At 41.3% G+C, this 26,195-nt stretch overlaps 1 protein-coding gene across 2 annotated transcripts in view; it reads left to right on the forward strand.

The window, feature by feature from the left end:
- The first annotated feature begins 6,767 nt into the window (after positions 1-6,767).
- Positions 6,768-26,195, forward strand: part of pawr (PRKC, apoptosis, WT1, regulator) — a 71,540-nt gene continuing 52,112 nt past the window's right edge. The window contains exons 1-2 of one of the 2 annotated variants that reach the window (XM_035908987.2): positions 6,768-6,880; positions 7,118-7,815. In XM_035908987.2, coding sequence (XP_035764880.2) covers positions 7,249-7,815 — 567 coding nt within the window. In that variant the 5' untranslated portion in view covers positions 6,768-6,880; positions 7,118-7,248. Of the gene's footprint in view, positions 6,881-7,114; positions 7,816-26,195 lie in introns of both variants that reach the window. The other variant, XM_006780864.3, reaches the window with a different exon arrangement.

Raw genomic sequence — 26,195 nt, forward strand, 5'->3', positions numbered from 1 at the left:
TAACAAGTTACAGATGAGCCTCGCTAATCAAGTGTGCTCGCCAGTGCTAGCATGAACTTACAACTCCAGAACGCTAGCCTACTATTCAAATATGGCAATACTCAACTTAAACACACAAACAGTATTAATTTATGTATTAATGCTACACTTTTTTTGCCTTCATACATGCTTTAATTCTTCTTCTGTTAATTTGTTGGGAGCCGTCATGAGAAGACGAGTACACTGTGGGCTGTAGCTCAGGTGGCAGAGCAGGTCAGCCACTAATCAGAAGGTCGGTGGTTCAATCCCAGGCTGCCTCCTGGCTGCATGCCAAATATCCTTGGTACTTGATACTAACCCCATATTTGCCTACTGGTGGTGGTCAGAGGGCCCGGTGGCGCCTGTGTCCGGCAGCCTCGCCTCTGTCAGTGTGGCTCGCCTCTGTGGCTACAATGTAGCTTGCCATCGCCAGTGTGTGAATGTGTGTGTGAATGGGTGAATGACTGAATGTACTGTAAAGCGCTTTGGGGTCCTTAACCCTTAAGAGCCCAGACCTATTTCTACTTTCATGAAAATTACGGGGGTCTTATATCAAATGAATCATATATAACCAAGTCTCTAAGTGTAAAGGGGCAGTGACACCAGTGTCACTGTGGGTCCTTAAGGGTTAAGGACTAGAAAAGCGCTATACAAATGCAGGCCATTTACCATAAAGGAATGGACATGGTCATGTAGGCTGTAGTGTTTCAGTTGGTACTGAGGGGCCCAAAAGTGTGTCAAGAAAATCCCTCACGCCATTACAACAACATTGCCAGCCCAAACCGCTAATACCGGGCATTCCAAATTCTGACCCTTTCTACCCATAGTAGAAATCGAGACTCACGAGACCAGACAGCGTTTTTTCAATCTTCTATTGTCCAATTTAGGTGGGCCCGTGTAATTTGTAGCCTCGTAATCCTGTTCTTAGCTGACAGGTGACCACACCTGGTGTGGTCTTTAGCTGCTGTCTGCTTCAATGTGTTGTGCTCTTCAAGGCAGCAATAACTCAAATAACCGCTTGTTACAAAGCGGTTATTTCCTATAATCTTGTAGCAATCTTGCCATTCTCCTCTAACCCTTGACATCAACAAAGTATTTTTACCCAGAGCTGCTCAGTTGATTTTTTTTGTCAGACCATTCTCTGTAAAACTTAGAGTTGGTTGTGTGGGGAAAATCCCAGTAGATCAGCAGTTTCTGAAATACTCAAACCAGCCTGGCTGGTACCATCAACCTGCATTCAAAGCCCCTAAAATGACCTTTTGTCCCCATTCTGATGCTCAGTTTGAACTTCACCAGATCTTTTTGATTGCATCTTTATACCATGTGATGATCTGATGAACAGGTGTGCCTAATAAGGCAGTGGATTCATCACAGGACTCTTTCTTTGTGACTCTTTTCTTCTATGAAACAACAACACATCACAATCACCAGATTCTCATTTAAAAACCAAAAAAATATTTCCAAGGCTTTCTCTTGTGAAAATCCCCTGTTCTGTGGACTCCTGGCCCACTCGACATCTGTGCGCAAACATCTGGTAGGCTTGGGAGAAACACGTCTTGAATACTTCCTTAGATTGGACAAACAATTTCATGGGGGAGCGAGCTCGGATTGAGTCTGCTCGAATTACCCACCTAATAGCTCTTGACTGCAGCATTACTGTCAAATAAATGAAAATGTGTGAATGCAAGAGTGGCTATTACACACTGTTATGTATAATATATTTTTACATGCACTGCTCATTTTACAGCCTAGCGAGCGCTGCATTTTATTCCTCTTTACCATAAATGTGTTATTGGTTACAAAATGCATGATAGGGCCACTTATTATAGCTCTCAGAGTCTTCTTGGGTACTTTGAATACAAATTCAGTGTTCATTATATACCGAGCCTGAGCTTGGCTATTTCAGTAATGCATTACTGGAATGCTATTGGGCATTTAAGTTGCACAGCAGCGTTTGTGTTGGCATGAAAGGAAACACTTAGCAGCAGCCTTTAAGCACCCCCGTTCCTCATTCTTTTTTTTCTCCCCCTCCTCAACAGCAGACAGAAATATGCTAAATATGCAGCAGAGTGACCCGAGTCCATAGATCAAGGTTTATTTTTAGGAGAGGCACCTCACTCCCATGCTCCACCCAGGTTTTCTCATTATCTGTGCCAGGGTTAGCACATGCAGAGATAATGGCTGAATGCCTGGCCTCCCACTCACTCCTGAGACACGTGGATACTAGGTCACATTTTTTGCTCTTTATGGCAGAAAAACACCAAACTAATAACATGTAAGCCAATCTATTTCAGATATGCACATTTGAGTATCCATGGTAAACTTCCCTTAAAGTCAGTGCACCCTTGTGAGCAAGCTGGCCGCACACAAATCAAACACCAATAGGCTCATATCCTTCAGCACAGGTGAGTTATGGGGCTATTAACATAGCATGAAATTAGGTTCCTGACAGTAAGCACCTATAGCAGCTTTAAATCACTGCACGCAGAGAAACCTGTGCTTGTACAGTTGGGTAATGGCATGAACGTGGCTGGAATAACACTGGAATGCAATGCAGAGTAATGAAAACGGAGCTTTGCAACAGTATGCTGCAAGGACTCGCAGGATGTTGTATTAATTATACTTCCTCTAACTTCGGCTCATTATGCAGGAGAACTCCAGAACAGGTTTGAAATGATAATGATGTCTTTGGGACTTGTTTTTAGAAACAAAGTTATACATAGACTCGACTGAAAGCTGCAAAACCTGCTGTATTTTAATGAGCTGGTAGCTGTTGTGCAGCTTCCCATCATATTAACTCCTTGTTCTGAGTTTGTGCTTGAGCTTGAAAACAGTTTTATCATTTGTTGACTCCCTCATAAAACTGTCACTGCGCTTCGTGTCCTCGAAGAGATCTTCTCTGGCATTTTCTTTGTGCACTAATAGTAGAAGTAAACTGGATTTGTGAAGCACCTTTCTTGAAAGCAATGATCAGACCTTAGGATGTTTCATAAAGAAGTCCCAAGGCCTGTTTCTGTGAAGTCAGGCAGCCGTGGCTCAGGAGACAGCGTAGGTCATCCACTAATGGGAAGATCGGTGGCTTTGATTCCCAGCTCCTTCAGTATGTTTCCTAAAGTGTCATCAGGCAAGACAGTGAACACCAACAATATGTGAATATGTTGCCTTACAGCAAGAAGGTCCTGAGTTCAATTCCAACATCAGGCCGGGGTCTTTCTGTGTGGAGTTTGCATGTTCTCCCCCTGTTTGCGTGGGTTCTCCTCGGGTACTCCGGCTTCCTCCCACAGTCCAAAGACATGCAGTTTATGGGGATAGGTTAATTGGAAACACTAGATTGTCCATAGGTGTGAATGGGGGAGTGAATGTGAGCACGAATGGTTGTCTTTGTCTATGTGTTAGCCCTGTGACAGACTGGCGACCTGTCCAGGGTGTACCCCACCTCTCACCCTAAGACAGCTGGGATAGGCTGGATGGATTTGAATTGCTTTTTCACGTAAACACAGAGATAAAGTCATCATAGCAATACAGACTGATGTGTCACAGCTCATTGCAGCAATTTAAGTAACTGTAATTATGTTACTTCCAATGAATAATGGACTGGTGCTTATATAGTGCCTTTCTACTCTATTTGAGTTCTCATAGCACTTTCTTACTGCAAGCCTTATTCACCCATTTGTGTTGTTTTGTTTGTTTTTCTACTATAACATTCATACACGCACAAATGCATTTGGGACAACATGCAGACCAGAGGAGCTGGGGATCAAACCACTGACCTTCTGATTAGGAAGCAACCTGCTCCACACCCACAGCCACTCTACAATACAGACCCAGTTCAGCTTACTCACCTGAAACCAACCTTTACTCTTTGGGACTTTTTGGTTGAAATGGCTGTAATCGCATAAAAATATCCGCATCATTTACAAAAAGCTACAAACACAAATCATGAAGATTGCTTGTGGCTTATCTTTTCTCTCAGGTTACAAACATCTGCATTTTGCTATCTTAGAAATATTGTCCATGAACCAGGAAATTATCAGAGGGACTGGAAAACCAGCGAGCTGTCAGTAATATCATCCGCAGGATTTTTTTTAGGCTGTGACTGTGGATTATTTATTGGTCGAGCAACTACAAGATGAATATTATCTTATTGATTTTACCCTGCCTCTAAGGGGTGTATAATCACAAACCTGTCACCTCACGAGCCCAGTTCTCAGGAGAAAAGGAAAAACAAGATGCGTCACTGCTCTCACTTGGAATGTAAGTTCAGAAGAAAATTTGAGACTCTGAGACATACCCACTTTAGTATTTAGGTGAAAATCTGCTGATGCCACATATGCAGAGTGTAACTGAAATCTTGCTCTCTTTTTTTTTTGTAAACTAAGCTAAAATTGAATTTCTTGAGTTAGTTTGTGATGTTTAAGAAATTGCAAACAATCCTGAGACTTATTTGGGCTCAGAAATCACCCACGCAGTTTTTATGATCATAAAAAGTTTAGTTAATTTGGACACTGCATCAAAACAACTCCCTAAATACACTCACCGGCCACTTTATTAGGTACATGTTGCCGGTACCAGTTTTTTTTTTTTTTTTTTTTTCCCCTAATTCGTTATGGAATTGATTCAACAAAACTGAGGAAGCATTCCTCAGAGATTGTCGATCGTTGTATGGGAAAATCCTAGGAAAACAGCTGCTTCTGAAATACTCAGACCAACAACAACGTGCTGCATTCAAAGTCAGCGAAATCATCTTTCTTCCCCACTCTGATGCTCGGTTTGAATTTCAGCATGTCATTGTGACCATGTGTACAGGTCTTAATGCATAGAGCTGCAGTTATGTGATTGGCTGAGTAGATATTACTGTTAGCAAGCAGTTGAACAGTTTGTACCTAACAAAGTGGCCGTGTAAGTGCCTGAAGGCTTTTCACTATGCTGAGGTGCAAGGATTCCTTCTAGAAGGACTGTTCCTGTCTAAGAAACACACTGAAAGTGTTCACACTAACATTCATTTTTGCTCTTTTTTTTTTTTTTAATGTAATGGAGGTTTATTATTGTTATCAAACATGTGTTCTGTCTGTTGAACGCATGATTCGGTACTTTGAGGACTCGGATATTTCAGAACAACAACTGAGTACAGATATAATTGCATGTCGATTTTTAAAGTGAAGTTTCCCGCTGTCAACAAGTTTCAACTTTGAGCAGCGCACATTTTTTGTAAACTGTCAAGTCATAACAAAAATAAGGTGAAATGAACTGCTCAGTCATCGAAAGTTGCCCTCACCCTACCCAGGGATCAAGTTTCCCTGAAAGCAGGTTTTTCATCTGATCAGAGCTGGTTGGGTGAGTTATCAGGTGCCTAAGGGACTCTGTGGGACCTGCGTGAGAGAAGTTGTTGAGAAATGCCCTTGTGCCGAAGTGTTGCACTGTGACTGTGCAAATATCAAAGGGTCACTGAAGATGTGAAATCAGCGACACCGTTGCTGTTGACACAAGTCAGAGCCGCAGAGGTGTACAGGGACTTTAACAATCACATTTTCAAAGTCTCAAACTTCCACTCAACTCTCAGAGCAAAATAGAAAGTTTTCATTGAATTACAGAAAGCTCTTAAAGCAAGGAGTGGATGGATTTTCAAGGACAGGTCTGGACCCACCAGAGGGTCCAATTTGACCAACTGATGGCTAAAAAAAAGTATGAAAACAGCCATGAAATTGTAAAAAATGAATTTCGATTGCTGAGTGGTGATGCAAAGCCAGCATAACTACACAGGGGTGAACAGAATTCTAGACCTAGAGACAGTGTTCAGATCATAAAGAAGTAAAATACGAATGTTTATTACAAAAGAAACTGTACGTGTGAAGAGTTGTTGCTTTTGCACTGTTAAATATGCATGCACATGTTATGACAGCAGACCTTGCCCTTATTCTTGTGAGGCAGTTAATCATGCTTTTGTAACTGGGTGGCTCATCAAAGGAGAAAATGCTTCTTCTTTACACTTTTTCTTCTTACGGCAAGGTAATAAAAAGGCCCCAAAGCTAATCTAAAGAGCATAAATGCAGATCTTATACAAATGAAAATGTTTATCAAATTTCTAACCGACAATGGAACCAATTCTTTCCTTTCTTTACACTTATTAAAGAAAGGTAAGGAGGGCTTTGCAGTCATTTTACTGGTCTTGGCTAGTTTTTTGCAACATAGATAGATAAATACTTTTCAAAATTATAGAAAATTATTGTCATATTCACAGTGAAGAAATATGTTCCCCTGTGCAATGACAACAAAGGGCAAACAGAAAATAATCCACATAGAAAATTAGGTAAATAAACCAGCTGGTGATTTAAAAACAACAGAAACAATTGTAAAAAATAATAATAATAAAAAATTAAAAATAAATAATAATAATAATAATAATAATAATAATATGAGAATTAAAACTGAAAAAGATATAAATATATACAAGCAGAATAAAAGAATCTGAGCTGCTTGAAACTTTGTACATGTACACTTTACACAACTTACGTATAAGGAAGCATGAAAATACAGAAATGTTATGATAAAAATAATTAACTATATTAACCTTTATTTTTATGGAAATATCGCCAATAAGTATTGTAAAAGCTTTAACAAATGACCTTAAACCTGAAAGCACCTGTGGGAACAGTAAAGAGTTATTACACAGCGCCCCTCCTCTGCTTCGGCTTTAGTCGGAAGTTTTCGCGCACTTACGGGATTCAAGCCGGTGTTTTCAGAGGGGCAGAGCGAGCACGGCGGGTCCCAGCTCCGCAGACTACAGCAGTTCATGTGAGAGCAGCTCGGGCACACCTGGTTGGACCGTGAAGAGCAGTTCAGCGACCGAGACAGCTCCACTCAGGTGGGTTTCTACGTGAATTTATACCTTTGTTGTTCTCTCGTCAACTTCTCCACACTCTGACTTTCTTCTTTCGGGCGGAAAGTTACCTTAGAGATAAACGGACTTTGTAAACTTTCTTTTTAAACAAAACCTGTCCTGCACGCGGAGTGTCGCGAGGTGGAGGTGAAAACACCTCCATAATGAACAGCTGAAAGTTTACTTGTCCTGACTTTTTATTTTCATTCTACCTTTCAGCAGCTCCCGAGTTAATCACTTGAGGAATGTGGTGCAATTAGGACGGCGACCGAGAGCTGAAAATTCATATCAACTTCAACTTTTTAGTTACTTTTTCCTCCTTTCGACTTTGAACTTATCAGAAAAAAGGGATCATGGCCACAGGCGGATTCAAGTCAAGCGCCGCGACGGACTTTTTGGAGGAGTGGAAGGCAAAACGGGAGAAAATGAGAGCCAAAATGCTGGGGGACATTGCAGCAGCCACTGGTACTCCCTTGGGTGCCAGCAATACAAACAGCAGCCGCAACGCCGTTCCTCCTCCATCTCCTCCTCCTCTTCCTTCGGCCACCGAGTTCACCAACAACGGCAACCCGGACCGAAGCTCCTCCGCTGGGAACTGCCACCCCTCCTCCTACGCGGTTGATCGGTCCTCCTCTGGCACTTCTCTAAAGAGGCCCGAGGAGGAAATGCACCACCCCGTGACACTCTCAGCCACGCCGGGAAGCAACCTGAAGAAGGCCCTGCCTCAGCCGGAGAAGACTCAGGACTCTACTCCCATGGCTTGCAACGACAGTGACAAGGAAAGCCCGTCACCCAGCAGCAAGGGCAAGGAGAAGAAGAGCACCGGGCCCAGCGCCAGGAAGGGGAAAGGACAGATCGAGAAGAGGAAGTTAAGGGAAAAGAGGAGATCCACAGGTGTCGTGAACATACCATCCAATGAGGTGAGTCGGGGGGAAAACAGGGCAGCGATTCACCTTAACATCGGAATGGGTATAATTTGGAGGCCCATTTTGGGATTGGTCATGTTTTTAATCTATTTGGAATAAAACTATTCCCAAAAAAGTATTAGTGAAAGTTAGTCTCTTGTATGTGGAAATAGGTGGATGCTTGATGCTTGTGCATTTTTATTTTTTGTAAGGAAATAGTGGCTTCTGTGTGTTGCATTTGAACACCACTTGCCTTCCTACACTCCAAATTCCTCCCATACATGTGTCTGGTTTAATCGAGCCTCTGCTGGAGAGAAATGAAAGCAGTTCTCAGATGGTGGGAGAGGGTGGAGGTGTACAGTATGTGTGCTGCACATTCATTGTTATTGGATTTAAATCATGTTGCACTCCTGGCCGATTCCTGTGGTTCAGACACATGCAGGAACTCTGATATGAAGCTTGGCCAACACTGAAAAAACACTCAAATTACACAGAAATTCTTGGAATAGATGCCCACCCTTTTGTTTTTTGTTGGTTTCTTTTTTGGTAAGGGGATGGTATTCTGATGTGTTTCAAATTGGTCTGTGACCACCTTTCATTCTCCTGTTTGATAGCCACCCAAAACAATATGCCCCTGGGGCAGCACAACTTGGAGTTTGACCAGCCTGTCAGTTGGAGCCTCACATCCTGTTATTAGGTGCTCAGCAGTGTCGAGCAAAGCCGTTTGAAAACTGGTCACAAGCCAGGCTGTAATGCTGGGCTTCAGCACTCTGGGCTGCGCCAGATATGCTAGATCGAGCCCATAGGCAGCTCATTATGTAGTAAAGTGGGCGAACCGTCTATTATTGGGGGAGGTAGTAGGTGATCTGATGAGGTGGTGAGCTGATTTGTGTGAGTGGGGAAGAAGGAGAAAGACGTGGAAGTGCTGTGGTCTGAGAAAGTTTGTAGAACTTCCTGAGGCAGGTTCTTATCCCTAAAAGTATAGTGAGTATGAGTATAAAGATGGACGTACCTGCTGGTTTTGAATTCAGCTTTAAGTGTCCAATGAAAGAAACTGCAGGTTTTCTGTGCACTAGACTTGGGTGCTATGTGATGGTGATGTGCTTGCAGTCCAACACTGTGCCCAGTGTGCTTGTAAACTATTTACATACCCTAATTCCTGTCAGCGCCTTGCAATTCCTGTTAATGTTCTCTTTTAATTGTTATTTAAAAGTTAATTATGTACAGCTGAAGGCAGATCACTACATGTGTTAAATAAAATGACAAATACTATGCAGGTTTAAAAAAAGGTTCATTGCTGAAAGCATTTGTATTCATCTGACTCCACAACTCTGATTGGTAGGTTCTGATCATCATACTTTGTCAAGCATCGTCACCTGGAGTTAGATAACAGTGATTAAACTGTTCCGCTTATCTTCCGTTAGCGGTGATCAAATGGAGACCTAAAGCCCAGGTGACTGCAGGCCGCCAAAGATCAATCTTTGACTTTTGTCTTCAGCTGCTGAAGTACCTCTGCTGCTAAATATAATGTGACAGATTTCCTGAATGGGAAGCCAAACTTTTCCTCAAGTCGGGCAATCAGAAACCTGCGTAACATGAGATTAATGCACGTGTTTCGCGTTATAGTTAGGCCGGTGATTTCGAAGGAGCATCCCCGGGGACATTTTGACACGTGTCTGATGCTTTCGCACACCCGTGCCAGTTATTCAGAAGGTCAGCAGGGTCAGACGGTTACCAGCTTAGACGATCGTATCTGTTTGGCAGCTATGTCAGAGTTATGTAAATGCATTTGTTGCGTTTCTTGCAGTTAAAGAAAAGCGCTCGTGCACAGATCAGAGGACGCCATGATTCTTTGTACTTTGAGGCTTTTTTGTTTATTTCTGGGTATAGTGCTCTCGTCTGCCTTCATGTATTTATCACATTTCAGTCATACTGCACGGAGCAGCTCGTCTTAAGGAAGTGCAATCAAACCAGATGATTACCGCGCCTGAGTTCAGTGAACCATTCCCAATCTCATCTGTTTTAGTGGGCTGAACCGAGCACGATGAAGCATAAACGCTCATTACTGAACTGGACTGGTTTAAACACACTTGCCTGGTTTGAGTTCACCATTAAAGGGTGTACTCCTATAATCAACCTCCAGCATCTTAAATTTGTCTTGAGTATTTTCAGACTTCCTAAAGTTGCAGTTTGAAGTCATTTCCTGCACTGCCTCTGGTGCAGTAACCCCTTCAGGAAAAAGTAAAGATTTGCAATTTTCAATTACTGTGTACCTCATTAACTCAAATATAACACTCAGATTCTACAAAAAATATAAAATTACTATCTTTTGATGTTGTATTGTTCTGTTTATTGATGAATTAGTAACGCCAGCTCCTACTTTTTATCTGTATAGAAAAAAAACGTAGTGCTTTTGTTGTTTTAGTTTAATATTCTTCTTAATATTCTAAGTTTTTTGGCATTGTGTCACCATTTAAAAGTAATGTTTACCCAACTGTAAGTTTTATAATCCAGCTTTAATTATGGAAGCTTTATCTCATGGTTTGAGATCCTGTGAGCTTTGCACACAGATGGAAACACAAAAATCCAGAAACCGGTTGCCCGGCAGATGGACTCCTTTTGTGAAAAGTTTTCTCTTTTCTCCTCCTGTTGGATTGGGGGGGGACACCAAACTATGCAAATGAAGACTTGCTCACACAAGCTGCCTTTGTGATGTGAATATTAGTGGACAGGTGTGAATAGAGATGCCTGGGATTATCTCCCCGCTCGTTCTGTGCAGCATAATAGCTGCTGAGCAGGATTTCATAGCATCCTGGGAACCCAATCTTCTGCCTGTTGAGGCCATAATGGCCCGATAAAAGCTCCCAGCTCTGCATTGCATCAGTCAGTACCTCGTCCAGCGAGCCGGGACGGTGTCTCCTTTCTCTCACCCTGCTCACTCCTGTGGGTCCGAGGGCATTGTTGCCGATGCTGACCTTTGACCTGCACAGCACATTGTGTGTGTCTGAGGAATGCGAAAACAAGAGTTTAGATTCAGTGAGTTCTCTCATCTTAAAATGTTTTGGGTTGTGATGTAAGCACGTTTCCCATCAGGTCACGCTGCCTGCAGTCTTGTGGTGATGAGTCATGTCGCTGATTGTGCCGTTGCTTTTTGAAAAAAAATGTATGACCTCTGAGAGTTATGAGGTTGTGGTCTGCCGCTCCAGCCAGTGAACTTTGTGTTTCATGTACATGACTGAGTCTGCTCCACAAACACTGCTGGGGAGCGTGGAGCTATCCGGCCCCTCGCAGCTATTTGTCTGCAGCGTCATTGAAAAGGAGGTCAACAGGTTTAAGGTGCAATGCTGGGCCGAGTGCTCACGCAGTTAACACTCTGGCGATGGGAGGATACGGGAGACAGGAGGGCTCCCTGTTTAACCTAGTTATTTGTGACACCACAGAGTTGTTAATACACTTTAGGCTTCGTACAAACTCATGTTAACCTGTTAACACATGAACCAGACATGACTAATTAAAATTAAACTAAACTAGGTTTTAGGAAAAATGTGATTTCGACTGAAAATGACTCAAAAGAACCAATTACAATGATATTATGCACTTGCAACTAGTCTTTCAATTTAATCCTAGTCAGTTTGGCCAAATTCACCTGTGCAACAATGATGAAATGATAAGGGAAGCATCTGCTTATTAAGATTGAGATTTCTTAACTCTTCCTTCACTGAAGCTAATAAATGCTAAACTAAAGATTTCTAAAGAAAGCAACTCTTCCAAACAAGCCATACTTGTTCCGTCTTTTTCTTGGCTGTCACAAAGATTAATGTTTTACATGCTGAGGCGCGTAGAGTCTGAGATGATGATGATGATGATATTATTATTATTTTCTCCAGGTATTGCACAGTCTGGGTGTGACCTAGGTGTGAATTTGTGGGGACGCCTACTCCTGGGAAAATTGTGACATCATGTTCATTCACACCTGAATGTTCCAGCTCTACAAACTGCCAAAATTTTTGCTTTTATAGAGGTGCTCATGCTTCCAGGTGATCGGTTAATTCAGAACAATTGACTAGTTGCACCTGGTTGGTACTTAATATCTTGATTTCTATGGCAGCAGTAAGGGTGTACTTAGGTTTCCTGCACAGTGTCCTGCAAAAACGTTTTTTCACGTGTGTGCTGCAGAGAAAACAGAAGAAATGCAGAGAGTGCGTCAGTTTTTTGATAGATTAAATGGTGTTTTTGTTAAGGCATTCAAATGCAAATATAGATAGTTGGTAAAAAAAAAAAAAAAACAGTACAAAAAGGCCCGTGTACTGTTTTTAATAGGAATATAATGAGAAAATATGAAATTCGTAAAATGTGACGTGCCAGAGGTACCAGTCAGGAGCAACTTGTGAAATGGCACCAGCAGCAAATGCAGGTTTAGCAACAGACCTGTTGTGAATATGTGGAAAAACACACAGAGATATTTTGTGTTTGCATCACATGACACATTACTGAGAACTAAAAATGGTGCAGACAAAAGGACACACCTCAAACTGAGCTAATCAGCACATCAGTCACAGGCATCCAGAACTGCACAGAGTTCACGGAGAGCGAGCTGCAGTCTATTCAAACACATCTGCATTCCTTCCACATGGAAATTTCACCAAAAATCCATGTGCGTGTCAGGATACACAATAAAACTGTTTCAGGATAAAGTACTGCACTTCATATAACTGTATATGAAGTGCAGTGTGGTGCAACTCAAATTGGACTCGTGCACAGTTGAGTTTTGGCATCGGTTCTTTCATCTGCTCTCACAGATACAGTCTGCACTGACATTAATCAGCAAATACCTTAAATTCAAACACCCCTGCCTTGTTTGTTCCCAAATTAGTTTCTGCTCCATTTTGTTCTTTGGTGAAGTTCATTGAAGGGTGAAAGTTTGGAGAAGGGCCATGCTGAGGGCAGACGTTTGGTTCCTTCCAACCCAAATCCAGATGCAGAGAAAATGTTTAAAATTGGTTTCACAGAATGGATGAAGATCAGCAGATTTTTTTTTTCTTTTAACATATTTGTGGAAAAACTGAAAATAGAGGATGTGACCTTATAAAACATTACAAGGAAAATAGGCAGTTTTTGCTCAGCACAACATCACCATCACCATGGTGATCAAGCCACAATTGTTATGCTAGAAAATGACATTTAACAGATTTAAAATTTCATAAAAATCAGTTAACCGATCAAGATGAGAATTGTGACAAAATATCTATAAAGTTTCTTTCCTCTGTAGAATCAATGCATATAAAACTTGAGTGCACGCTTCACTGCCGGACAATTTCCTTGCTCTTATTTTGAAAGTTAAAGTGACTTGGCTAGCTTTGGTCCTTATGTTTCCTTCCTTACAGGGTGGGCAGTTTACTAATACAGTCTTAAGTATTATTTGGCTGCCTCTCCAGTGAGTTGGGCAAACTCCAGGTCCATGTTCTTGTCCTTGATCTGTTTTTAAAAGCAATTAAGAAAATAGGTTTATAATTGCTATGCAAGTTATCTGGTCATTGCTGGCTGCAGTCCAAGACCGTTGAGTTAACTTTCATCTGCATAACAAATGGAGTCACAGTTGGGAAAGTTGCTGATATTTCTCTTTGACTAAAGTTTTGGTTGTTTTGTGGAAATAAATGCAAACTGCCACAAACAGAATTTAAAGCTTTAAATTTAAAAGAATCTTTTACTTTTGGCTCTTCAAGCTCGTTATAGTTGAAGTGACCTAAAGTGTGCAGTTCAGTAAATGCAAGGCACAAAAAAGTTGGCTAAAGTTTAAAGCTGCAATAAACTGACAGTAGAAATTAAAGTCTGCAGTAGTTTGCTTATTAAAGGCTCTCAGTTCACAGCTGGACAAAAGCATGCAAGAATGTAAATTTGCATGGGGTGGAGTGTGCTTCACTTGCTGTTTAAAACCTTCTCCAAACAAGGTCACATCATCACAGTAAATACCACAGGGATTTTATCATAGGCTTAGGTAAGCATTGGGCTATTTGGGCCGGGTGTTTTGTTTCCTCCTTTTCATTTGTTGGTTGAACAGCAGGAATGCTAACCTGTTTAATTAAAGCACGTGTTCGTAAAAGTGAAGTTCCTCCAAGCGAGAAGCACCAGTTTCCAAGGAGAGCATTTTGAATTGTTTACAAAAGCCCTTGTCTGTGGCCTCAGCAAAGGAAGGAAGGAGCTGATCTGCTTCCATGATGAAGTCTTTACCAACCCACCAGGCACCTATCAACACCACATAAAGCACACAGCACCCATGTAATGGGCTGTGACACATGGGTTAGCTCAGTTTGTAAGACTGTTACATAAATGCTTGCTCCCATTAAAGTGACCTCTGACCAGGTGAGCAGCCATTATGCTGTCAGAAGGCATCAGATCAGTGTTAAACAGGCTGTGAGATGGAAATGTTACTGTGTGTGCATTTGTGTGTGTGTGTATACATTTTATAACTTGGTCTTTGGTCAGAGAATTTATGACTGTTTGTACAGTTAAAATCATTGATAAATCATTAAAAGAAACCAAAAGGATTTTAAACAGAATGTTTAAAGTCCTGAAAGTAGAATGAGTGTATAAGTTTGTGTACTTTCAAACAGACGGCAGTAACACTTTGCTACTGATTCATATCTGCTTACATTTAGGAGATGGGTGTAAAGAAACCACATGTGCTTTCTTGTACAACTGGGGCATCAACAAATCTTCCAAATAGATTTTTTTGTTTTTGTCCCCCCTTTGTCCTTAGTTTGCTTAGAGCGGCGGTGTCAAATATAAGGCCCGTGGGCCAGAATTGGGAGCCATTCTGGCCCACTGGCTCAACCTGGATTTGAAAAATGTGAAAGAGGACATTCATTTTGCACTTTAAACTGTATTTTATTAAGTTTTGTAGCCTGATAAAGATAAACACTTCTAAAATGGATAAACCATTAAATAACAAGGTTCCTGTTTTACCACTGTCTGATATAGAAATGTTTGATTTTTAACAGCAGGTTCACAAAAAACAGCTAAAAATGATGTCTTTGCAATTAGTAAAAAAACTATAGATTTTTAATTGGAGAACGGTGAGCTCAATGAGCTAACAGAAGTATTCTGTAAATTTACATACTTCTTAAAATTTAGGCCCAAAGCAGCATTTCTTTATCATGTGGAAAAACTGAGATGTTTTAAATTGCACTTCTTTTAATATACATATATTAAAATATCTCAGATTTATTCCATGAGATATTTTCACTGGTCCAGCCCACTTGGGATCAAAGTGGGCTGTATGTGGCTAACGATGTAAAATGAGTTTGGCACCTCTGGTTTGGAGGGTGTGTGATTGCTTTATCTTGATTAGATCATTAACAAAAAGTAAACTCTGTTATTTTGGTACGTTCAGTTCAGCCGTTAACTGAATGTAAACTCTTACCAGAGAGTACATTGTGGACATTTGTTATGAGACTTTGGACTTGGTTTCAAAAATGGGATAAAACATCAAACTCTCTTGGCGGAATTACTTGTTGTGAGAAGAAATAAAACAAAAACAGACAAATGGAGGCAAAAAAGGTCACAAAGCAAGTAAAATTACAACCTTATATGAAACCATCCATCTATCGTTACTGGTAGGAGAGCCATCTTGGATTGTCAAGCACTGTACGACTGTAAATTCTGCCATATATAATTACATAAATGACCATACATGACAGTTTCACTCTGCTTGAGAGGGACAAAACACAAGAATTGTGACTGACTTAAAACTGCAAGATGTCACTAAAAATTGGACCATCCCGTTAGTAGTCTGTTCATTTCAGACATTAAAAGATCACTTGCCTTTTCAGTTTGACATTTACTTTTGGAGTTTTGCTGCAATCTGCACACAAAGTTCAAACTGTCTTTTATCTAGGTCACTGCTCTTTAGTTATGTGGGTTCAGGGACTTTGTAGATTATTACTGAAGAACGACATACCCCCTGCGCAGCGTGCACAGGAATGCACGGTCATGCAGAATTAGTCTAAATCTTGTGAGGTGAAAGCCACCCTGCATGTTTGCCTGGAGGCCGGCTCGGCTATAAGTCGAGACCTCACTGAACTTTCTCACAAATGTGATCAGATGTAGGTGATACAATCAGCCTCAGCACTGATGTCCATTGATGCAGATTTGTTTTTACACACAGTGAAACGTGTTGATTCTGCTTGAGTCTTCTGCCATCTTTCTGGCTAATCTTTAACTCTTGAGTGTGCGCATATCCAAGATGGAGAAGTTTGCGATCAGTCGACGTATTGTTGTATTCGTGTCAGCCTGGAATTTTAAAACAAGCTGCTGAATAGAGCAGAAAATGATCAATGGTGTGGCGTTTGTACTGGTCAAATGTGGTAAAGGCCGTTTAACTGAGTACCCACCATCCATAAGCCATGCAAGTGTTTAACAGAATCCATCCTGACTGTTTTCTCTGCAGGCGCAAAACGATGTCAGAGTGAGTAGCCTCGTCCTCATCTGACCTTCGGTTCGGGACATTGTTTTGGCTTTAAAGTTCACGTCTCTCTCTTTACTCAGTAATTTTGCACCTTTTTGTTTGACATTTATATCAGCGTATTGCAGAGCCTCTGCCATAATTCATTTCCTTTATTTTCGTCTTCATTACCAGCATTTAAGCTGAGAAAACAAACAAGATCTGGTGTGTGTTACAGTAAATGGCATGCAGTGTATAAAAATGCACTTTGTTTTTGTGTGTGTGGAGGCACGCACAGATAAACGATAATCGGTTTCATGCTTCCGCTTCTTAGAAACAAGCCTCCCTCCGTTGTGTAGTTGTTGGGGATCACTCTGTACTTTGCTGCAGGGGATCTCGCTGGTTTGACCACATGCAGACACACACACAGCGCTAACCTAGCAGTGGGTGTTAAGAAACGAAATTGGGGACCAAACGAGGAGGCGAATGTTGTGACTTGGTGCGTCTGCAGTGTGTAACCTACTTGTCGGACATTCCTGTGTGTTTGCTGACGACTGTGGGGAATTTGTGAGTCAGCCCTAATCAGGCCGCTCTGTGTAGGCATTTGGGAGCTTGTCTGTTTGTATTCATTAAAGTAGAATTACTTGGAGACCCCAGCCTCCCTTTCCCACTCTCTTCTATTTTAGAGTCTGGGTCACATTTTGTAGCTTCTGAATCCTTTGGTCTGTGCTCTACATTGACAAGATATTTCAGACTACCTTTTCCCGTATGTATTGCACGGTTTAATGTTGCCTTAAAGTTAGGAGAGATGCAGTGTCTCTTTTTAAATGGACAGATTTTACATTTCCTCAGTTCAGTTGTGCAGCGTTGTTTGGTCTTTTTGATATTAGGTTAAAGTAGCTAGCATTATGTTTAATCACGCCATACAAACTGATGCAAGCTCCAACTGAAGTAGCAATGGAAAAATGTAAACAGGCATGTGCTATAATACTGATTGCATAATTATTTGTGCTGTTTCTTATGTACCTTAGAGAATTCAGTAAAGGCTCAGTCACAGTACAGCAAAAATGGGTCAACAACCTCCACGTGACTAATAAAAAATGGTGGTTGCTTGGTAATTGCATTGAATTTATTTTTCTGTCAAGGACAACCTGCAGCATTTGTAGTGATCAGTCGGTCACCAAGAGGTTGACTGTGCCCATATGGAAAAGAAATAGTAAAAACTTATAGGACTTAACTCATGAAAGTGGCCACTTTCATGAGTAAATCATATAAGGCTTACATGATTTACTCATGAAAGTGGCCACTTTCTCATTACTTTCATATATTGTTTTAGTAAGTATCCAAAACATACAAGTTTCATTATATAATTTTTCAAGGGATCTTATATCTGTCTTTACTCTTGTATGCTTTTCATGCAAGTTTCACACAAGACAGATACAAACTTTATAAGATTTATATATATCTTTTCCATATGGGTGCAGCACCCTCAATGTTTGGGTGACCACTGTACAGGTTGTAGCACAGGGGAGAACCTGTGTCCAGTTATTCCAACTCGCCCTTAGAGGAAGGTTTGCAAAAAATGTTTTAAAATTACTAGTGCTGGTGCACATGGATGAGAAAAATGGTGAAAAGAGAAATGAAGAGATTATGAACAAACAATCTGGGTCCAAGTACTCGAGGCAGGTTTTTAAAAGTAATAAAATGCCTTCATTTTAGTTGACTACAGAATATCAAAGTAATAACAGGTCTTTAGTGGGCTAAACTAAAGACCTCTTATTACTTGTTTAGACCTGCCTTGAGTACCTGGATTGGAATTTTTCATGCTACTTTGTTTAGTCATCTTTCAATTTTCTTTCTTTTTTATCGACTGACCTTATTAGTGTAACTAGGTATTTACAAAAAATGCCTAAACAGCACAGACACCGACATAAAAGCAGAGAGGAAATACTGCACATAGTTGCTAAAAGTTCAGCTCAATCTTCAACAAACTTTCTGGTTTTTATAGTTTGAGAAAAGTCCAATCATCAAGTTTATGTTTTGCAAAACTTCCCAGAACAGTTCTTGGATGTTAAAAGCACTCCCAGGATTGTTAGCAGCTTTGCTGTGAATGTGGAAGTAAGGAAGCAGTGGATCTCAAAGTTAAAGATTTAACTGCAAGTGTAAAGTTGCACCTCTGTTAGTTTTCAGATGCCAAAGACTCAACTAGTAATGTATCCTTTCAGCAGGTTTTGTTATCATCTCATCACTTCAGTGTCAAAAGGATTTAAAATTTAAAATATCAAAGTACACTTTGGCCGAAATGAGCCCAGCCTCATTCACGATTCGACCAGAGACAGCCATAGCTCTGCTCACGCTGTGGTTTTATTGCATTGGGGACAATAAGCCTCAGTTATATTTGCATGAGTGAATGCACACTAACAGGCTGATTTTTGTCTGCAGTCTAACAGGTTTCACGCACTGCCTCTGGGTTATGTCACCACGGGACTCACTCAAACTGCTCTGTGAACATCGCTGCTATCAGAGGAGCTGGTTTAACACGTGTGACCGAACCTCCACTCGACAAATGATGGACAAACATGATTACGGTTTGCAGAGCTTAAGAGGGAAAGTTGAGGAGTTAGACAGGGAAATGCTGCTGAACAGGATAATGTTTTAAAGTCTTACCAGTGCTTTGTTTGGCAGGTTTTCTCGTCTTTTCTCACCGCAAAGAGGACAAACTTAATTTTCATAAACAGAACTGCAAAAATGCATATTTTAATATGAAACTTCAGTGGTGCTCTTGGCACACGGGTTGCCCTTGAATGAAAACAAATAATATTTATTAGAACAAGTTGTGTGAGGATTTATGTGGTAATTTTGGCTGCAGTAGAAATTTTCAACTTTCTACTGAAAGTCAGATAGATGCGAAGGATATTCTCCCGACGCATGGCTGTTTGAAAAGATGCACACGGGCCACAGAAAGTCACACTTCAAAAGGACACAGTATTGAAAACATGGCTCAGTGAAAGGGCAAGGAATGCACGCAGTTGAACCCTTGAAATTGAATAAATATGTGGCTCTAAACTGCCAAACGCATGAAGCCTTGATCTTTAAGCTTTCCTCCACAACAGAGAAGCCAGAAACTGGCTCCAGTCGAAAGAAGGCCTTACCTGCTCTCATGCATCTGTCTTGAAGCTCGAGTGTCTTTCTGTTTGAACATCCTCTTGAACGTGTGTGTACAGTTGTGTTTACCAAGGCAGTGTGCCACTTTGGGACACAATGCTACTTACAAAAGGCTCTCTTCTTGTTGACTTGGAAAAGATACATTTGAGACTTTATTTTGAGGGTCTGTTGTGTAATGCAGACATGGAGTGTGCATTCTTTTTCTTCATTTTGAGCCCTCAGAGTTAAAGTATGCGGTGCAGTTTGTAAGACCAGCCAGTTAATGCTGGATGCATTGCTTTAGTGAGTAATGAGCAAAAATTTTCAAGGTTTTCACCACAGTGAACTTGAGCGCAGCTCGGCCACCAAAGTGTTCTGCTACCATCGTAAAAAACTAATAAACCTTTATGAACTGAAGGGGACTATTGTGTGTTTGTTTTTACACAGTAGAATGCCTCATATTTAACAGCCTAAGCTGCATTTATCCAGTTAACAAAATTATCATAAAATGAGAAGCATAATCAGGAAGACTGGAGAGTTTCCAGATGGAGGAAACACTCTGCCACACAATTTATAAAATGCATATTTTGTTAGAGCAATAAATACATTAGTTTAAAGGTAGTAAAAGTAAAAAAAAGGGGTTATGAATATTCCAATTATATATTGATTAACTTCCATACTGTGGAGTGACATGCAAACAAACATTTGTATTTTCAACTGCAGTTTCTGGAATAAAGCGTCATGACTTCTTAGCAATACTTTGACAAATGCATCTAGACTGGCCGACATGAATGCAGGTCCACTAACCGAAAAGAAAGACGGATCAGAGGTCGGTCTTTGCCTAACAGAAGAGAGAAATCCTCTCGATCCTTTTTAGTTTACATACAGCACTCTTTAATTGACTGTGAAGGCGTTTGACCAACAAGCAGAGGATTCATGTGTTTTATGAGATGACTTAGCCATAATTGGCTTAATGACATTTTCCTACTGCCGACGTGTCATCTTTTGTTGCCAGTGTTCTGACCCAGCCTGCCTCACCCACCATCACCAGAAGAGGTTGAAGCATCTTGCTACTGTTTCAGATGAGTAATGATTCAGCAGGTGTTCTGGGGGGACTTTTTTCAGCTGTCTTTGGTTTTAGGTGGATAAACGCTTGGCGGAAACTTGCTACATTACTGCAAGTACAGCACAAGTTGTTGAACCCAAGTGTCCAGTCTGAGACATGCAGAATAACTCAGAGGACTATCAGCAGCACACAGCAGAGACTCTCACAGTTACACCATGGACAGGCTAACAGTCAAACTGATGCTAAAGCTAATTTAGAACTGCCAGTTAACCTAACATGCATGTCTTTGGACTGTGGGAAGAAGCTGGATTACCTATAGAGACTCCATGCAGCATGATTTGAACCCAGGATCTTCTTGCTGTGAGACAGCTATGCTGACCTCGTCACCTTTGGTTTCTTGGTAGAGTGCAGAGGTCCGATTCTGTGGCGTTGGCAATATTTGGTGGGGAAAAACAGGTTTTTGTCATATCTCCTTGTGTTTTGAACTTTGGACTTGGGATGAGACTCGCTCTTTTTTTTCTTTTTTTTCTTTTTTTTTTTGTAGAACCAACACGTTGTCAGACACGCTCAACAACTGTTTAAAAAGGAGGAAAAAGATTTGCGTCACTTCTTGGCCTTTCTGCTCTCTTTAAACATAATGTCAGCGTGAATCATCAGAGGTATGTCGGATTCATATCGACCTTTGCTGTGTTTTTCTTTGACGTTGCTCAAGCTGTTTCGTCCGAGGTGCTTTTAACCCTGCCTCGATAACTACGTCATCTGTGCTTATTGGGTAAGATTCTCCTTGATGTTGATTTTGTAACCTGTTTTCAAGTCAGACTGATATTAAATATTTTTTCTGTTTGTCTGTTTCCCCTCTTTCTATGACAAACAGGCTCCATATTGCAGCTGAAACGTCTGTTTGCCCCTGTTAAATTGTGTCTGTGTTATACAAACGTGCTCTCTGAATTCACACATAAAGCATGTCGGGTAAATTAATTTAAGATGCCTGTCATTATCGGACAGGAAGGTCACGGCACAGAGTGGGATGTAGACGCCGTGATTTGTTTTCTGATCTCCGATCTTCACAGACCGGGACCAATCATCTTTCTCTTTTCTCGTCTAATTAGGCTGATGAGTTGTTACGATGCTTTAAAGAATAAAGTGATATTTAAAAATATGAAAACAAAATTTAAAAATTTTTTAAGGTGATACTTTCAAAAAAGTATCAACAAATTGGGGCTTTTCACTCTATTCCCAGTAACTGAGGACGGCTGACAAACATGATTTGCAATGCACTAGAAGACAACCACTTGTTATGAGACACTCAGTGAAGTGCAGGCAGACCATGTAATTTCCTCCATGTTATTTTCCTCAGGGGTCTGTGCGCTCACCCCTTTAATTTTGCATCACCAGGCTCGGTGATGTAAACTATGCGCCAAGCCGATCCCAGCAGTGGAATAATTGAGACCGCTATGTTTGTTTTTTAAAAGCTATATCTTTATTGATTTAAAAAAAGTATAGGTTTATTTAGTGGTTTCTACTTGTTGGCGTCTGGCCGTAACACCTCTGAGTGAAAGTTGAATGGACGGCTGCAGACGCGTTTCAGTCGTTCTTTTAGTTGAAGGCTGTCAGAGTGGCAGATTTTAGCATCGAGGTGTCTTTGAGGCTTCTCTACTTCTCTGGGTATTAACCTTTGCTGATGGCCTCCTAAAAGATTCATAGCCAATGAAACTTCTCATCAGTGTGACAGATTGGATTTTCATCACAAGCCATCCGGGTTGATTGTATGCTTTTGCTTTTTACAGCCAATCCCGCTTTTCCACCAGCAGCTCCTTGTTTTGCTTTCTGTCTGGTCCTTTTCTTTTCTGCATTTCATTTTTCTTCTGGTATTTGGTCTCTGTACCCTTCAGGTTTATTTTCCTATTTCTGTTTGCTCTCTCTTCTTCTCCAGTTCTAATAAAAACCCCACTGTCCTCAGCTATCTCCTCAAACAGCTCATTAGCAAATCAGTCCTCGAGCCTGCATGGATGCACCGCCATTTGTTTGCGTCTAACGACTTCAGGCTTCAAGCTCATAAGTAAACATGAGGTATAACTGTGTGTGTGGCCCGTGTGCCCTCTCTTTCTCCTCATCTTTATTTTTTCGCTCTCCCTCCCCATTTTTTACCGCTGGTCCAGTACTAAATGTGGAGCTGTCCGGGACACGATGAATGGGTCTGTGTCACCAGCGCTCTCTGTCCACAGGGCTGGATTTATCTTCCTCGTGTCAGCCTCAAAGGTCACCCAATCAAGTGCAAACAGTTGCCTCAATATTATCCAGAGAGAGGGGGAGAGAGAGCCTGGCATGTTCTCCTGGAAATTATTTGAGAAATTCCTGAATGTAAACTCAGCGTTTTGTGTCGGAGCTTCATGATTCTCACAATAGGCATGATGTTTGCATCCAAGTGCACCTGCCTTATCACAAAATTGAGCTGTAGGCAGGAGCGTCACATTTTTAGGCAAATGCAGATTGGAGCTGTAAGGTATCCTGGAGTATTTTAGTGACCTTTGTGGTTCAAAGTAACAGAATTAAAGCAGCTTTTACCAAACAAAGAAATGGAAAAAAAATTACTGGGTCCACTTTGATAAAATATAAAAGTTTGTAGGTGTTTTTGGTGGTGCTTTGTTAGCTACAAAGTTGAGCATAGTTATATATCCAAAAGGCTGTAAATGTAACATGAGTGCCTCTAACAATGCAGAAGTGAAGACGTCAAAACTTTATGTGCACTCTCACTTAATAGATCTATATTTCTTGCATTAAAAGACACAGACACATGTGGTTCCCATAGTGACGCAAGTCTTGGTCCTGTTTAACTTGCTACACGTGTTTCCTGTTTTTTGTTTTGTTTTTTGTTTTTAAGTCTTATGTTAGGTATGCTTAACACTAGCTAAGAAACATACATTTACAATAATATAGTGAGTTCAAGTTCTCTAGTTCAGCACTGAATTATATTGAGTCAGCTTGATGTGGTCCTCCCTTTTAACTTTCCCCCAATAAAGATTACATTTGATGACCTCCCCTCCACCGATCATGATGAATTTTGTCACCTCACTATATTTCAATAAATAGCAAGTCCGAAAAATGACACAAGCCGCTCTTTTTAGAAAAGAACTTCAAGGGTTACCACTAGTGTGCCTTTAAGGGGTAAAGAGTTAAAGTGAGAATTTCTGAGAATCTGAGAAGAATTGTTCCCCACCCCTGCTCCAAAAGAACAGGAGGTGATATTAATATAAAAAACACCTAACCTTAAAATTCAATCATGTCTGCGGGCTTGAAGTGGGAACCCATCTCATGTAGCTGATGTAGCTAGCTTGACATGTGAAATTGAATTTCTTTTTCTTCTTTTTTTCTTTTTTAGTCTTAGAGGGTTTTTTTTTTTGTTTTTGTTTTCCTCTTCACAGTGGCATGATCTCATCGCGGACCACTTTTCAACAAACTGCAGTCTATTGTCCTAACAGCCAGTTTTTAATTTCCAGGCTCATTTACTTCTTCTGTCTTGGTAGTCAGGTGTAAAGGTGAACCAAGCTTGAATTTTGAGCTGATTTAAAGTCTGTGTGGTGAACGAGCCATAACCTTTCCCAGCCTGCGCTTTTAGCTGCTGGTGGGGAGTTCAGACTTTGCTTAGCATGACTCACGGTCTGGTGTGGTGTCTGCCAGCAGACAAACACAATGGCCCCTGTACACAATGGTCCTGCCTCGCTTCTGCTGGAATGCAAAACATGCCTTAACGGTTTCCAATACTGTATATCTGAGGATTATGTTACCCAGCAAGCAAGCAAGGTGCACTCAACAATATGCCCCCGGCCTAGAAATGCACTTAATTATCATGACTTTGCTGCTGTTTGTGATCCAAAGGGAAAAACCCTGTATATGCTGTCTGTCTGTGTTGGAGATGTATGTCTCTGAAAAAGAGAGGATGATTAGCGTGCACAGTTATCGGCTACAATTTTCTATTTTTTTAATTTATTTTTTCCTACAAAGTAAAATCTCTTTCTTAAAACTACTTTTGAATAGGAAGGAAATGTTCTTTTAAACAGGAAGTTTTGACGTGAGAAAATATGGCTTCTGATGTCAGTGCTTGGAAGTCGAGCTCTACTGGGACCTGTGGCAAATCCAAGAACATTAGTGTGATGATTGTGGCGACGTAGCCTCGAGAAATTCACCATTTCAGCCGTTCACATACCGGCTGTCAGGCTTATGCTTGTGTGTTCCAAACTATTTTTTATTTTTGTTTAGCTCTCTTTCTTTCTTTTTTTTACTCACTGGGAAAAGGAGGGGGGGGGGGGGGGGTAACTGGAACTGCTGCTGTTTCTGAGACTTGAGATCCAAATTACACAACAAGTAACAAACTTGCCTCTCGTTTTGCCAGCCAGCTTTATCGGCCATTCGCTCTCCTTCCACTGTTGAGATGTTAACTGTCCGCTTTGAGGCGCTCTGTTTAAGTAGGGGTCTGCCATGTGCGTGCATGCGTGCAGAAAGGAGGAGGTTAAACTGTGGTCATGCAGCTGCATGTGTCTTTCTTGTGTATCCGTCTCTGAACGCCTACCATGAAAATCCTGGTGAGTCTCGAGCGCCTTCAGAGGAAAGTGATTTATAATGGTGATTGATGTCCCTCTGGAGATCCCTTACATAATATTACATCGCTTGTGCTGTTATGCAACCTTGCACAGAAGCCATCGTGACACCTCCGGCAGTGTTTGATCAGAAAGACGATTTTGGATGTGTGGAAAAGGCTAATTTGCAAGGCTCTGGCTGTCCAATTTTATGTTTGATTTATAACTTCCAGCAGGACTCACAGACATTAATGGGCAAGTCTCGAGAGTTAGTTCGGGACTCGCCGTGTGCTATCTGGACCGACGTGCTTTCCATTAATCTGGCTGTGTTTTCTAGCTGCTTTCTTCATTTGCATGCAAAGCCCTGCCACTCTCATTCTCTTTAAGCATTAGAACTGCCCTTCTCTCCTCAAGTGACACTTCAAAGAGCAGATAAGGAGCTCTAGCCTTGAAAAATTAAGAGGTTTCAATCAGCTGTCTGTGCTTGTGTTTTTATGTGGCAGGCGCTGAAACTGAATACCTAAGCTGTATAAAGTACTGGATTCGCCTTTTAAAAACTTGGATGAACGTTTTGTGCGACAGGGTTAAAATATGTAATCATGCTGACATTAAATGCAGAAAAACAAGTAATTATTTAAAATCTGTTTGTGTCGTTACATTTAGCCTCTCTGAGCTTGGGTTTGGCTTCAGGGCATGCCTGAATGCACTTACCCCGCTCCCCCCTCCCCAAACCGATGAGCAGTTGGGTTTATTCCAAGCATATCTATTATTGAAAATACTGAACTAATTCACCCGCTCGCTGTCCTTCGCCCTTCTCGTCCTCTTCCTCCTCGTGCACGCACCAAATCCAGCCCTCTTCTTTTCTCTTTACTCTGCTGAGCAAGATAAGCCGCATCAGGGCACGGGGTCGTGGAAGAACTGCCGACGGACAGCGCCCGTTTCTGTCATGCGCCGGAGAGGATCAGTTCATTTGTCCGAGCCGACAGTATAATTTTCCCAGAGCCTCACGAGCAGAGCCAGCATTCTCATGAATAACAAACAGGGCTCGGCTCAGGGGAGTGAGTTCACACCAGGCTCTCGCTCCCTCTCTTTCTCACCTCAGACCTCCAGGCTGCTGCTGAAAGCCCCGCAGACTTTATTGCAAATTTCTTGGGCGATCCTCTCCATGGGC

The sequence above is a fragment of the Neolamprologus brichardi genome, chromosome 17 (genome assembly GCF_056152115.1).
Source record: "Neolamprologus brichardi isolate AB-2024 chromosome 17, ASM5615211v1, whole genome shotgun sequence".
Taxonomy (NCBI): Eukaryota; Metazoa; Chordata; class Actinopteri; order Cichliformes; family Cichlidae; genus Neolamprologus; species Neolamprologus brichardi.